The sequence below is a fragment of the Salmo trutta genome, chromosome 15 (genome assembly GCF_901001165.1).
Source record: "Salmo trutta chromosome 15, fSalTru1.1, whole genome shotgun sequence".
Taxonomy (NCBI): domain Eukaryota; kingdom Metazoa; phylum Chordata; class Actinopteri; order Salmoniformes; family Salmonidae; genus Salmo; species Salmo trutta.
In genome coordinates, this window is record NC_042971.1 from 25342317 (window position 1) to 25355316 (window position 13000).

Genomic DNA, 13000 nt, shown 5'->3' on the forward strand with positions numbered 1-13000 from the left:
CTATGTATCGTCATGTGTACTGCTCACTGCTAGAATAGATGCATACAGCAGAAGGTTTCCCTCTGCTGTATGCATCTCCCTGCCCCATAGTGACTTTTAGTACATCAACGTCAAGGCTGTCATTGTCCATTAGCGGTTGCAGGGCACAAAGAGAAAATTGTCAAGAGGTTGTTGGGATAAAACCCTAGATCAGGTCCGATGTGTTAGCCCAGCATGGTACCTCTGTTACCTCTGTTCCCCCAAGTCCTCTAGTCTCTAACCAGCTGGACTGGATAGTGATTGTTGAAACATCAGACCAGAACGTTTCGACAAGGTCGTTGTAAAAAACTTTTGTCTGATTGTGATCGCTGATCCAAGATGATGTACGAGGGCTCATACTGTGCGAGCAGGCGGCTACAAATTTGCCTTGCTAGTTGCACTAGTGGGGGGTGGGCACTGGGGATTTGAGTTGCCTCGTTAAAGGAAGACCACGAGTGAAAAAAATAACCCTTTGTGGCCCTTTTTTCCCTTTCCCTTCTTATCAAAGGGAACTGGCGTTCTTCTGGCCAGATAATTGATACGTGAGCTCCGAAAATTGAAATTGTCACCTGTGAAAATGAATTATCTACACCTCAACAAATGAGAATGCACTGGCCTTGATGTCTAGTTTTGTTCCATCTTGCATTTGGCTTTTCATGGCATATTGTAATATTCCTTGTTGGAAAAGCATGAATATCCTCCAACAAAGGCTTACCCTTTCTTGCATTGATGCATTTATAGTTTTCGGAGAGGGTCAGAAACACTCCCTCTCCAATCCTTGGTCTAAAGCGCTATGGGCAGAAAAGGGGGGCACACAGTAACAGATACCGCCTGCCTACTTTAGTCAGTCTCCCTTGAAAAAATTATCTCAGAGCACAAACCAATGGGTGGGGAGGCGTGATGCATATCCAATCCCTTTGATGTTGCGGAGTGGAGAAAGTGGTATTGTGCTGGACTTGATCAGTCAGCTGGTAGACACTTGATTAATGGAACTGATCTAGCTTTGGTAAAACAGGCTTCTCTGTATCCTCCCCCTGCCCCAAACTCTCTTCCCTTTCTCCTCCCCCTCCAGGCCTTGTTTTCTGTCCCCCTGCTCCGTGCAGAACGAATGACACATATGCTGTTGGAGGAGACAGGACCCCTTGGTCCCCTTCTCTGCGCTCCTCTCCCAGTATGGGGCCTGAACTTGTTTTTCAATCATTGTTTCCCCCCCAACATATTTTACCCCCCCCCCCAAAGAAAAAAGAGGCACAGAGAAAGAGAAGTGAGAGAGCAAGGAGAGAGGCAAAAAAAGAAAGAGGGAGGGAGGGAAGGAAGGGGAGCACAAAAGCCAGGGTGCAAGGAATATAAAGAAAAAACATTCTTTATAACAATCTCCAAATAATTTAACACAGGGAGGTCTAAGAGTTGTCTAGGGAGAGACTAGCTGAGATGTGCCTGTTGGGGCTCTACCAGGGGCAGAGATTGTGCGCTAGGCACGGAGCTTTGGCGTAGAGCTGTCATCCAGATAGGGAAGACGCGGAGGCTAAAAGATGCAGGTTGGAATGTGTCTGCTCTGGGCAACCTGGCTCTATACCTGGGCGGAAGGGTCACGTCAGTGCCAATGCACCTGTCTACCTGAGCCGGGATTGGCCGAGGGGTCAAAGACACAGGTCAAGGATCATAAGGAGCATGTCCGTCATCGATTGGAGCACCAGCAGCATCGGCCTCATAGGGACAGGCCACACCGGAGAAAAGGTAAGCACCACCCTTCCTTCCCCCCTGACCTTGCTCAAATGTCTTTTGAGGGAAACCTGTACCATAGCAAAGAAGGATTGATGAGCTCAGTAGTGTTGAGTACTAATGCTATTAGCCCAGACGGTTCTCCATGTTCCACTATATCGACCTTTGGTGCAGTTCATTGCAGGATAGAAGTTGTGGAGTTAGGCTATATCATGAATTAATAATGCTTTCCTGCAATTAGGCGTCTTATTGATAATGCATTACTGATTAGGTAATGTATATCTGATCGACTGTCGGTGTATCAAATAATAGTACAGAATGACGTCATCAAGTTTGCAATCAAAGTCTAAAGAATGTTGGTCCCATACATATTTTGTATCCAATTAACTACTTATGAAAAGTTAAATACATATGAAAAATGATCAGTTCTATATGAATTATGCAAGCTTGTCATTTGCATATGAAGTGTATTATTTCTTTGTAGAGTGAGACAGCTATGCCTGCCCCAAGCTGTTATGAGAAACATTGCACTCAGCATGTGTCCCAGTGTGTGGACCAATGCGTGACATCTTTAAGATGGAAAACACAAAAAAAATGTATTGGACGATTGATAGAAAACCAGTATGAGGCGACTTGGGTCAGATTCATCCGAGTTTACTCTTGTTCCTGTATTGGCATCAAAATTGTTGAAGACCTCATTAACTGCAGCCAATAAGTTTGTTCTATGGCATTCTTCTTTCAACTTGTCTTTAGAAACAATTGTGGCTCAAACAGTTGACTTAGAACTTCTTTATGTTTATAAAATACCTACTGGGTACATTTTTTAAAGCCATCCTTTAGCACATATTTAACCCAACATAAATCCATGCCATGTGTTTAGAGCGAGCCATCCTTCTTCAGCCTCTCTAAACCTTTTGAAATTGTCTGGAAGCTGGCCGGGGCCATCTAACCCGAGTTGTTGGATCAATATAAGCTTCCGTCACCTCGACTGGGCCTTTTTAGACCGAAACAATGGCCGGTTCACTAAACAACACTTTATTTATGTGTTCGTTTGGAGGGAATGGACTACCATTTGTAGTTCTCCCTTTCTCTTCTCGCCATCTCCCTCCAGGAGCCCTGTTTTTACAGGATTTGGGGTAATTGGGATAAGTAACTATTAGCTCCTAAAGTCGCTTTTCTTTTCTCCTCACAGCTATGCTCTAGCCTCCTTGTTTCTGCTGTAATGTATCACTAGGTGATGACATCTGAGTGTCTTTGTAGCAGGGTGTAAAAGAGAGATGTTGTATCCATTTTGGTTCAATTAAAATGTCTCAATTAAAACTCTAAACGCTAAAAGAAAACATCAGAATGCATCTGTTATTCTTAAGGCCTACTCTGTATGCATCTGTAGGCTAGAGCAAGTCAAACCTCTCCATATGTCATTTAAATCAGTTGAAAAAGGCTATTGACATTAGCAGATGTTATTGTGATTGCTTCTATCTACAAAACAATTCCTAGCATTTCCCATTTTTTGCTCTGCAACTTCTTATTTTTAGATTCAATTATACCATGATAAACCATGAGATATGATTGCAAAAACTGTGGAATGTCACCAGTTCATGAAATGTGAGATTAAGTCATTTCCATGTATTGTTTAGAAGCATGGGAGCCTCCTCATTTCCTGTCTTTCCATGCAGTGTTGACAGAACTGCTGCTATAAATTGTTTTCAACGAAAAAAGACAACCAGTCCACATTTCTGGCTGTATTACACTGAGTGTACAAAACATTAGGAACACCTTCCTAATATTCAGGTGCACCCACTTTTGCTCCCAGAACCTCATGAACTCTACAAAGTGTCGAAAGCGTTCCACCGGAATGCTGGCCCATGTTGATGCCAATGCTTCCCACAGTTGTGCCAAGTTGGCTCGATGTCTTTTGGGTGGTGGACCATTCTTGATACACACGGAAACTGTTGAGTGTGAAAACCCAGAAGCGTTGCAGTTCTTGATACACTCAAACCAGTGTGTCTGGCATCTACCACCATACCCTGTTCAAAGGCACTTCAATATTTTCTCTTGCCCATTTACCCTCTGAAGGCACACATACACAATCCATGTCTCAAGGCTTAAAAATCCTTCTTTAACCTGTCCCCTCCCCTTCATCTACACTGATTTGAAGTAGATTTAACAGGCGACATCAATAACGGATCATAGCTTTCATCTGGATTCACCTGGTCAGTCTATGCCATGGAAAGAGCAGGTGTTCCTAATGTTTTGTACACTCAGTGTATAATCATTCAAAGAATGCAGGCAACCAATATAGCTTATGAGGATCAATATTGCTGTAGGCTACCCGAAGTGATAACCTCAAATTGGCACTTCAAATGAGGGAACATTGAATTAGATGTAAAAAGGCTTCAACGTACCCCAGATGCAAATGATCTTATTGTTCTATGAAAAAGTGTTGCATTTGAGGAAACGATTTATGTTCAAAGTAAACCACAATAGCCTATATCCTGTGTAGACTATGTGGCAGGGCTTTTATCCCTCTGCAACTATCCCAATGATGTGTTGGTGATTAAAAGGGTGGCTTAAGCCCCTCGTGCGACGAAAGACACATTTTCAGCCTGGGAGTTAAAACGGGGGAGTGTCGCATTTTTCTAGGCGGCGACTTGTTGCCACTATGCCTGCCTCTTATATTCGCATGGCAGTCACTTGGGACTGTTGCTAATTGCATTGGTGCTCTCTTGGATTTAGATAAGGTGGTAATCAATGTGTGATGGAATGGCAAACGAAACACCAATGGAATTATCTGGAAAATCTTAATCAATCTGGAGAAGAAACCTTCTCAAATGGATCTTTGATTTGTGCGTAAAATAGGAAACGCGCCTCCTCAAGTGAAGTAATATGCACCAGATAGGTGAACGATGCGATAACGATTTGTTTACATACTTTGGTGACCTAAGATAAAATGACGGAACAGGTGTTTATAAGACTTTTGGTAGTTTTCGCAGCTCTTGGAAACCTTGAAGGTAAGGCTGTTATTTGTATATGATACATGTAATGTACTGTAGGCCTATGGGAAACATATCAGCTAATGCGTTTATAGTTTATTTAATTATTAATATTGCTAGCAATTTGAGTAAATAAAGTTAATTATAAAAGTTTCCCCTGCCTATATTTCCACCCTTTCAATTGCTCTGTTATTGTGGCCTGGTTTGCGCGGCCTATTTGAATGAATGGAGCTCATTCTCAAAATAAGTTTCTAGTGGTATCAGACACCATTTGTTTATTGATAGGCTAAGCTTTTTAACACCAGGCTTTGGCCATATGTGATACATAGCAAATAGAGTTCTCTCCTGTTTGTGATTTCTGTTTGTTTCCCCTGCTTGCTTCAAATCATTTTCTTACTTTTCAATGGCACTTTGTCGTTCAGTAAATAATTAAGTGGATGTAGCCTACAGCACCTTCCCGAGTCAGCCCATCTGTTTGACACAGTACTAGGCTATAGATAAGCTATTGTTATTCCAATCTTTATGAAAGTGACCATTTAGAAAATAGTATTAGTCTACGCTATAGGTTTTGTAAATAATATGCATATTTTAATTGAAACTGCTTTGAATCTTTCAAAATCATTTTATGACTTAAGTGTGGACTCTCCCTCAGGAAGTAGATTTTTCTGAAACAATATAAACTTTGCAAGCCACTGACAAAAATGTCTTACCTCACAATCAGGGGTAGACCTATGGCTAGCCTAGTGTTGCAAATTACATTTGCAAGATTAGTTGATTGTAACACATCTGAAATCCTATCAAAATGATCTTGACAGTCTTTGAAAGCATGTCATCTCATACGTGATGAAAGCATCCATCAGATAGCTGTTCCAGAATGCAATGTTCATTATCACAATCAACACAACCATATATAGCCTAGCACAGCTCAATGGCCAGAGTCCAATTTTTATCCAATAGAACATAGTGCCAGTGTAAACCTTAGCATCAATAGTGTTTTGACATTGCCACTCAATAAGGGCATTGTCGCCGGGGCAATAATAGCAGGGGTCCACTGCCACACACTCAGTGCACAGGTGACAGATTTCCCTTTGAGCCCTCTTGATTGTGTCTGCATGAAGGAATTTTGTTCTATTGTTTAGTGTGTGTGGGGGGGGGCAAACGGCCTTGAGACTGGTTTAGCTTCCTGTCCCAGCTTCCTGTCCCATACAGGAAGTACAGCAGAATCCCCCCACTTCCTCCAACTTGGAGTCATCCAATACCATGGGCCGAACAATGGAATTCCAATGCTGCTGGCCTAAGAATAGGCATTGTTTGTTGGTAGCCGGTGTCTATGCTTGTTTGTGGTGGATGCTTTTACTTGAGTGTGTGAGCGGACCCTGAACTAGGGGCCACTCTCTGGGCGTGGTGTCTCTTCTGTAAAAACCCACTATTACTGACTCTTAAGTATACCCTTGTTCCACTTTGAAAAGGGGACCACACACTTCAGACTACTTCAGTCAGAGTTTGTTTGAGACCACTTTGGCCCACATGTTTTCCTCACTACCTCTCCATCTGTCATTAGCCTTTGAGTCATACTGTACTACATTGTTGCTCTCCAACACAGTAAAACATGTTTTTGAAGGTGGGAGTTGCTTATGGCGTGAAAAGCATTGGCGACACTCCCAAAGGAGATGCTTGTTGACGTATGTAGCCTAAAACACTGACCCAAGATCAGATTGTACAGGGCCTCCCGTTACGTGAGTTAGGAATGGTTTGTTTGTGATATTACTAGAATGGCTGTATGAATCAGTACATTCCTTTCCTACTATCAGGTCCCAAGGGATATTAATGCAAAGTTCGTTTTTTTGAGTGTCCATGAACTTGAAATAGTCTATCCACCTCTCATTCCATGGCTTACGGCCAGACCAGCCTGAATATGCTCGATCTCGGAAGCTAAGCAGGGTCAGAACTGGTTACTACTTGGTTGGGAGACCGCTTGGGAATATCAGGTGCTGTAAGCTTTTTGCTCACTATAAACACAGTAATAATATCAGGGTCATTTTAATATGGAATGGCTATTCTAGTTCCTCAGTTTTTTTGAGTTACATGAACTTGAAATAGTCTTTCCAACTCTTGTTCCATGGCTTACGGCCATACCAGCCTGAATACGCCCGATCTCGTCCTCTTCACCCCATTCATTGCTAAATGAATAGTATGCATAGTAATAGTAATAAACTATTGCCAGAGCTTCTGTGAATTAACAGATGCAATAGCCTATTTTGACAGAACCTTATTTTCTCCATTGTTCCTCCATCCACTGTTTTTGTTCCCTCCAGGTTCCAGGCTGAGGGCGGAGGTAGTGGAGGTAACCCCGCTGATCGTCCACCACCCCTCAGACGTGGTGGTCAAGGTAGGCAGCCCTGCCACCCTCTCCTGCCGTGCCGAAGGCACACCCGAGCCCTCCATCGAGTGGCTCCGCAATGGCCAGCCCCTGGAGATGGACAAGCTGGACCACCAATCGCGGCCCATCGTTCTGTCAGAGGGGAGCCTGTTCTTCCTCAGCGTGGTCCCTGGGAGGCGGAGTCAGTCACACGAGGGTGTGTACGCGTGCGTGGCAAAGAACAGCGCAGGCAAGGCCACCAGCCGCAATGCCTCTCTCTATATCGCAGGTAAGACTCTGGGGAAGTCTTTCAAACTAGATGGACATGCATTTATCTTGTCATACAATGCCTTCAGAAAGTATTCACACCCCTTGACTTTTTCCACATTGTGTTACAGCCTGAATTTAAAATTGATTACATTTAGATTTTGTGTCACTGGCCTACACACAATACCCCATAATGTCAAAGTGGAATTATGTTTTTAGAAATTTGTACAAATTAATAAAACATGAAAAGCTGAATTATCTTGAGTCAATAAGTATTCAACCCCTTTGTTACGGCAAGCCTAAATAAGTTCAGATGTAAACAATTTGCTTAACAAGTCACATAATAAGTTGCATGGACTCACTGTGTGTGCAATAATAGTGTTTAACATGATTTTTGAATGACTACCTCATCTCTGTACCCCACACATACAATTATCTGTAAGGTCACTCAGTCGAGCAGTACATTTCAAACACAGATTTAACCGCAAAGACCAGGGAGGTTTTCCAATACCTCGCAAAGAAGGGGGCACCTATTGGTTGATGTGTAAAATAAAAAGCAGACATTGAATATCCTTTAGCTTAGAGCATGGTGAAGTTATTAATTACACTTTGGATGGTGTATCAATACACCCAGTCACTACAAAGATACAGGCGTCCTTCCTAACTCAGTTCCCTGAGAGAAAGGAAAGCACTCAAAGATTTCACCATAAGCCAACGGGGACTTTAAAACAGTTACAGAGTTGAATGGCTGTGATAGGAGAAAACTGAGGATGGATCAACAACATTGTAGTTACTCCAGAAATGCTACCCAGAGTGAAAAGAAGCCTGTATAAAATACAAATATTCCAAACATGCATTCTGTTTGCAATAAGGCACTAGTAAAACTGCAAAAGACATGGCAAATAAATTAACTCTATGTTCTGAATTCAAAGCGTTATGTGTTATGTTTGGGGCAAATCCAACACAACACATCACTGAGTACCACTCTTCATATTTTCAAGCATGGTGGTGGTGGCTGCATCATGTTATGGGTATACTTGTCATCAGCAAGGACTAGGGAGTTTTTTTAGGATAAAAAGAAACAGAATAGAGCTAAGCACAGGCAAAATCCTAGAGGAAAACCTGGTTGTCTGCTTTCCAACAGACACTGGGAGACAAATTCACCTTTCAGCAGGACAATAACCTAAAACACAAGGCCAATATACACTGGAGTTGCTTACCAAGGCAACATTGGATGTTCCTGAGTGACCAAGTTACATTTATTACTTAAATTGGCTTGAAAATCTATGGCAAGACTTGAAAATGGCTGTCTAGCAATGATCAGCAACCAATTTGACAGAGCTTGAAGAATTTAAAAAAGAACAATGTGCAAATATTGTACAATCCAGGGGCCTCATTTATCAATCATGTGTAGGCACATCTGTGCATAAACCATGCGTGGGATCATTTCCACACAAAGTGTGAGATTTATCAATATGCATGTTTGCTTGAGAGTGTTAGTAACTTTACGCACAGCTATGACCATGCATAATGCTCAATGCCAAGTGGTGGAATAAGGGAACTTCTTGTCAAGCATAGAATGGGGAAAATATAATTGAGAGTAATAATAGTTGAATTTCCTTTGTGAATTCATGAAACATATCTTGACAGTCATATAACTTGACTACATCAGTGCATTTGTTCCAATAATAATCCTTAGAAAATACAGTCATTTGTTAAATTAGAGGCACGTGTGAAAGTGAAACCACTGTTGAAATACTATAAAAGGCTGAGATCATGGGAAATCGCATGAGGCTGATCTATTTGACGATTTGGCACGCTGCATTTCGTAGAGAGCACGTTTATAGAGACAGGTGGGATTGTTTTTGGCCGAAAGTACAGATTGGGTTTGGGAAATTATCTGATTAACCAATTTGCGAGGATTTAAGACCTACTTTAAAAAGACAAACGCATGCCATTCCAGTGCAAATCCAAGTGCTATCGGGTTTTTGGCAACGTGCACTTTTCAGCGGGAGCTTGCCGATCGGTATCTCACAACCAGTAGCGGATTTAGGTATAGGCGACATGGGCAGCCGCCCAGGGCGGTATCTTGCCGGGGGCAGCACGGGGCGCCCTCACCCAAAAAATGGTAATGATGACATTTGCGCGATCGGTTTTCCATCGCTCATTTGCACGTCACGTCAATAAAATCATGTCACCGTGTGGGACTGTGGGTCAATTAACCTTGTCGGAGTGGGCGCCCTGATTCTAGTTTATGAGCTAGGCTGGCTACTGCCTGGGAAGGTAACCCACTCAGAAGTACGAGATGGGGAGGGGGGTGGGGGTAGGTTGACCTCAGTTCTCCCCACTGGTAGCCCGAGGTAGGGGGAGCGGGGGAATCTATCAAATAGCGCACCTCTAAATTTGTAAAGTACTAATGCAATTAGTAAAATCAGTCACACTGCGAAATGCTACCAAATAAACCACAATTCATTCATAATACTGTGAATATATAGTTTCACAGGCATATTGTTGCATTTTGTTCTGGTTTGTGCGAAATCGTTAAGAATAATATAAAACCAGTCCAAATTTATCCACATTTGTGGACTGCTCTCAGAATTTGTCTTGCTCTTCCAGTGACCGTAGCTCAAGCAGAGAGGCGTTTTTCTAAGCTGAAGTTCATCAAATCCTACCTGAGGTCCACCATGTCACAGGAATGCCTTAGTAGCCTTGTTGTTATCCGTATTAACCATGCAATTGCTGGGCAGATTTCTTATGATGATGTAATTGATAACTTTGCATCAAGGAAGGCAAGAAAAGTCAGGGCTTAGATGGCAGTTGAGCAATTTAGTTTGTGTTTCTTGTTTGAAGTGCAGTAGTGTAATAATCAGGTTCTCTTTATAAGTGTGTTATTCTATTTGTGTGATATAGGATTTGTGCAATTTAGTTTTATTTGTGTGTTTTTTGTTAGCAATAGGATAATAGTGTAATAATTTGATCATCTTTTTTATTTGTATTTATATACTACAATTTGTTTTTATTTGTCTTTGTTACTACTTTTTGATATTTTTGAGTCTTATTTTTGCATATATTTTTATATTTATATAGTTGTAAATATTATTATTATTTATTTGTGTTCCAAATGTCCGAATAAAGATGAGTTAGTGCAGAATGGTGCTTTTATTTTGTTGGCTGTGGGGGGGCGTTCGCCCAGGGAGCCATACAAGCTAGAACCGCCACTGCTCACAACCCTCGATGAGCTAATGTTTTGGATACAATCATCAGCAAAACGAACTGTAACATACAATTTTCATACACCATCGCACAACAGGTTGAAGTCGTGAGAGTTTTTTCTTGCCAACAATGGGTTCCCAAATACGAACAGAGCAATAGACCGCACCCACATCACCATAAAAGCACCATCCTAAAACGATTTCAACTATGTGAACAGAAAAGGCTTCCACTCTTAATGTGCAGGCGATAGGTTATGTGGTGCGCAAAAGACGCTGCTGAATGTGGTGGCCAGGTGGTACGCACAACTCGTTCATTCTGCAGAATAGCAATGTTGGCCTATACGCCTACAGGAAGGAGCTGTTGAGGATGGATGGCTTATTGATGAGTGTTGCCTGCTCATTTGAAGTATATTTGCCATTGCTAATGTAACTAATTGGCTCAATGGTCCTCTCTTTGTAGCTATGTTTGAATTTTTACTGGTCAAGCCACAACTGAGTGAGCCAAATATAATATTTTGGTTGTACTCAATCTCTGACCCTAGCACCTGTATTTCATTCTTGGAAAATTTATTTTTTCCGAAGCTTTTTTTGTTTGCGGCGTTGTATGTCATGGTACCCCATTTTATTTTCCCCACATGCTTTAAAGGGATGATTTTGACCATATATGGTTAATTAGGAACATTTTGAAATGCAAATAGCCAAGGTCGTGCACTGAGGCTGAGAACAATTGGTATTTATCAATGGTGATCTCTTACCGGTGTGCACTCATAGGATTGTTTGATAAATCAAACATTTTCTATGCTTATTAACATTCTAAATTCCTTTCGTAAGTTGTATTTTAGAATAGTTCCTCCCAATATTGTCAAATGAGGCCCCAGGTGTGCAAAGCTCTTAGATTTACCCAGAAAGACTGATCGTAATCACTGCCAAAGGTGATTCGGACATCTCAGGGGTGTGAATACTTATGAGCTATTTCTGTATTTTGTTTTTAATAAATTGGCAAAAAATGTGTCAAGGGGTATGAATACTTTCTGAAGGAACTGTAAATGCCAAGATACCATGCAAAAATAATTGCACACTAGGATGAAGAGAGGTACCATCTCACTGTTATGGATCATGCGAGTGAAGAGACTATGTATCAGTCTCCGCAGTGTGCAGTAACTAATAAACCACTCAAGATATTGATGAGCTGAATCAGGTGTGCTTATACTGAGATGGAACCAAAATCACACAAGGCTGCTTTCCAGGACTATGCCAGATGGATGTAAAACTGTGGCCTTAGAATACATTCTATTGTCTTGGTTGTATGGCTCTCTGTGGCTCCTACATCCTGTCCCATTCACTTCCTCTCTACCTCCATGCTGACCTTTAACATTATATCAAGCTGATATATGATCCTTGAGGTCAACGGGAAGCCCCCAGTATTCACAGACCCACATAATCCTGCTCCAGAGGAAGAGAGCGAGATTGTCTGTGATTACAGAGAATAAGTAAGGGGGTCCAATGTCAATGAATACCACCTCTCCAGGACAAACACTGCTAAATGACCCCTGACCCCTCAGCCTCTGTTTGCACCCAAAACAGGGTCACCCGGAGACCACTGGATTCCTGAGCTGGATGGTATAATTAGTGGCTGATTGACTTGTTGGGGGAACTTCCCTGGAGCAGTACATTTGGTGGTGGAGCCATTGGGACAATAGACAGTGGTACTTAATTTAGATTCAGTTGGCAGATCGACAGTACTTTAGAGAACAGTAGCAGAAGGATTGTGGTATATTTAGAATTTAACCTTTATTTATCCGGGTTAGTTTCATTAAGCTAATCGTGCAATCTTGACCTTTGTCAGTATAGTTGAACTGGTTAGGAAAAGTAGCCTAAACAGCAATAAACCATGCATCACTGTTAATTCAAGAGTTGGGCTAAGTTCATTTCCGGCTAATTATTAAGTTGAAGAATACACGTATCTATATTTTAAAGAACTCCATCTTAAGATCATTCCTTAATATTTTGATGAACAAAAGATTGGAGATATTCTACTAGTACGTTATGGCACTAGACCATTGTGTGTCCAAAAATGTTTTGTCTCATGATTCCATTTGGTGTTGCAATGTAATAGTATCAGTGAAGATTTAAACAGGCATCCTAAACATGTTGTAATTTATACATTCAAGGTGAAAGGCCATTGTTTCTGTCCTTTTGGATATAATGGGAGGAAGCTCCTTAGACCTTCAACCTACATGGTTCACAGTTACTCTTAATGATTGAGTAAACATGACTTGTTCCTGTCAAGAGGTCAGGCTTGTCTGTCATGTACTTGTTGACCTGTCTACAGTGACATAACAAGTTTGCTCTATGAATTGTTTGGGACCTCTGAGGAACGTACAGTACCAGTCAAAAGTTTGGACACACCTACTCATTCAAGGATTTAT

At 41.6% G+C, this 13000-nt stretch overlaps 1 protein-coding gene across 2 annotated transcripts in view; it reads left to right on the forward strand.

Annotated features, from left to right (window-relative positions):
- Positions 1-1401: 1401 nt before the first annotated feature.
- Positions 1402-13000, forward strand: part of LOC115148680 (roundabout homolog 1) — a 31828-nt gene continuing 20229 nt past the window's right edge. Inside the window, exons 1-2 of one of the 2 annotated variants that reach the window (XM_029690779.1) lie at positions 1402-1755; positions 7049-7381. In XM_029690779.1, coding sequence (XP_029546639.1) covers positions 1551-1755; positions 7049-7381 — 538 coding nt within the window. In that variant the 5' untranslated portion in view covers positions 1402-1550. Of the gene's footprint in view, positions 1756-4358; positions 4752-7048; positions 7382-13000 lie in introns of those variants that run through there. The other variant, XM_029690780.1, reaches the window with a different exon arrangement.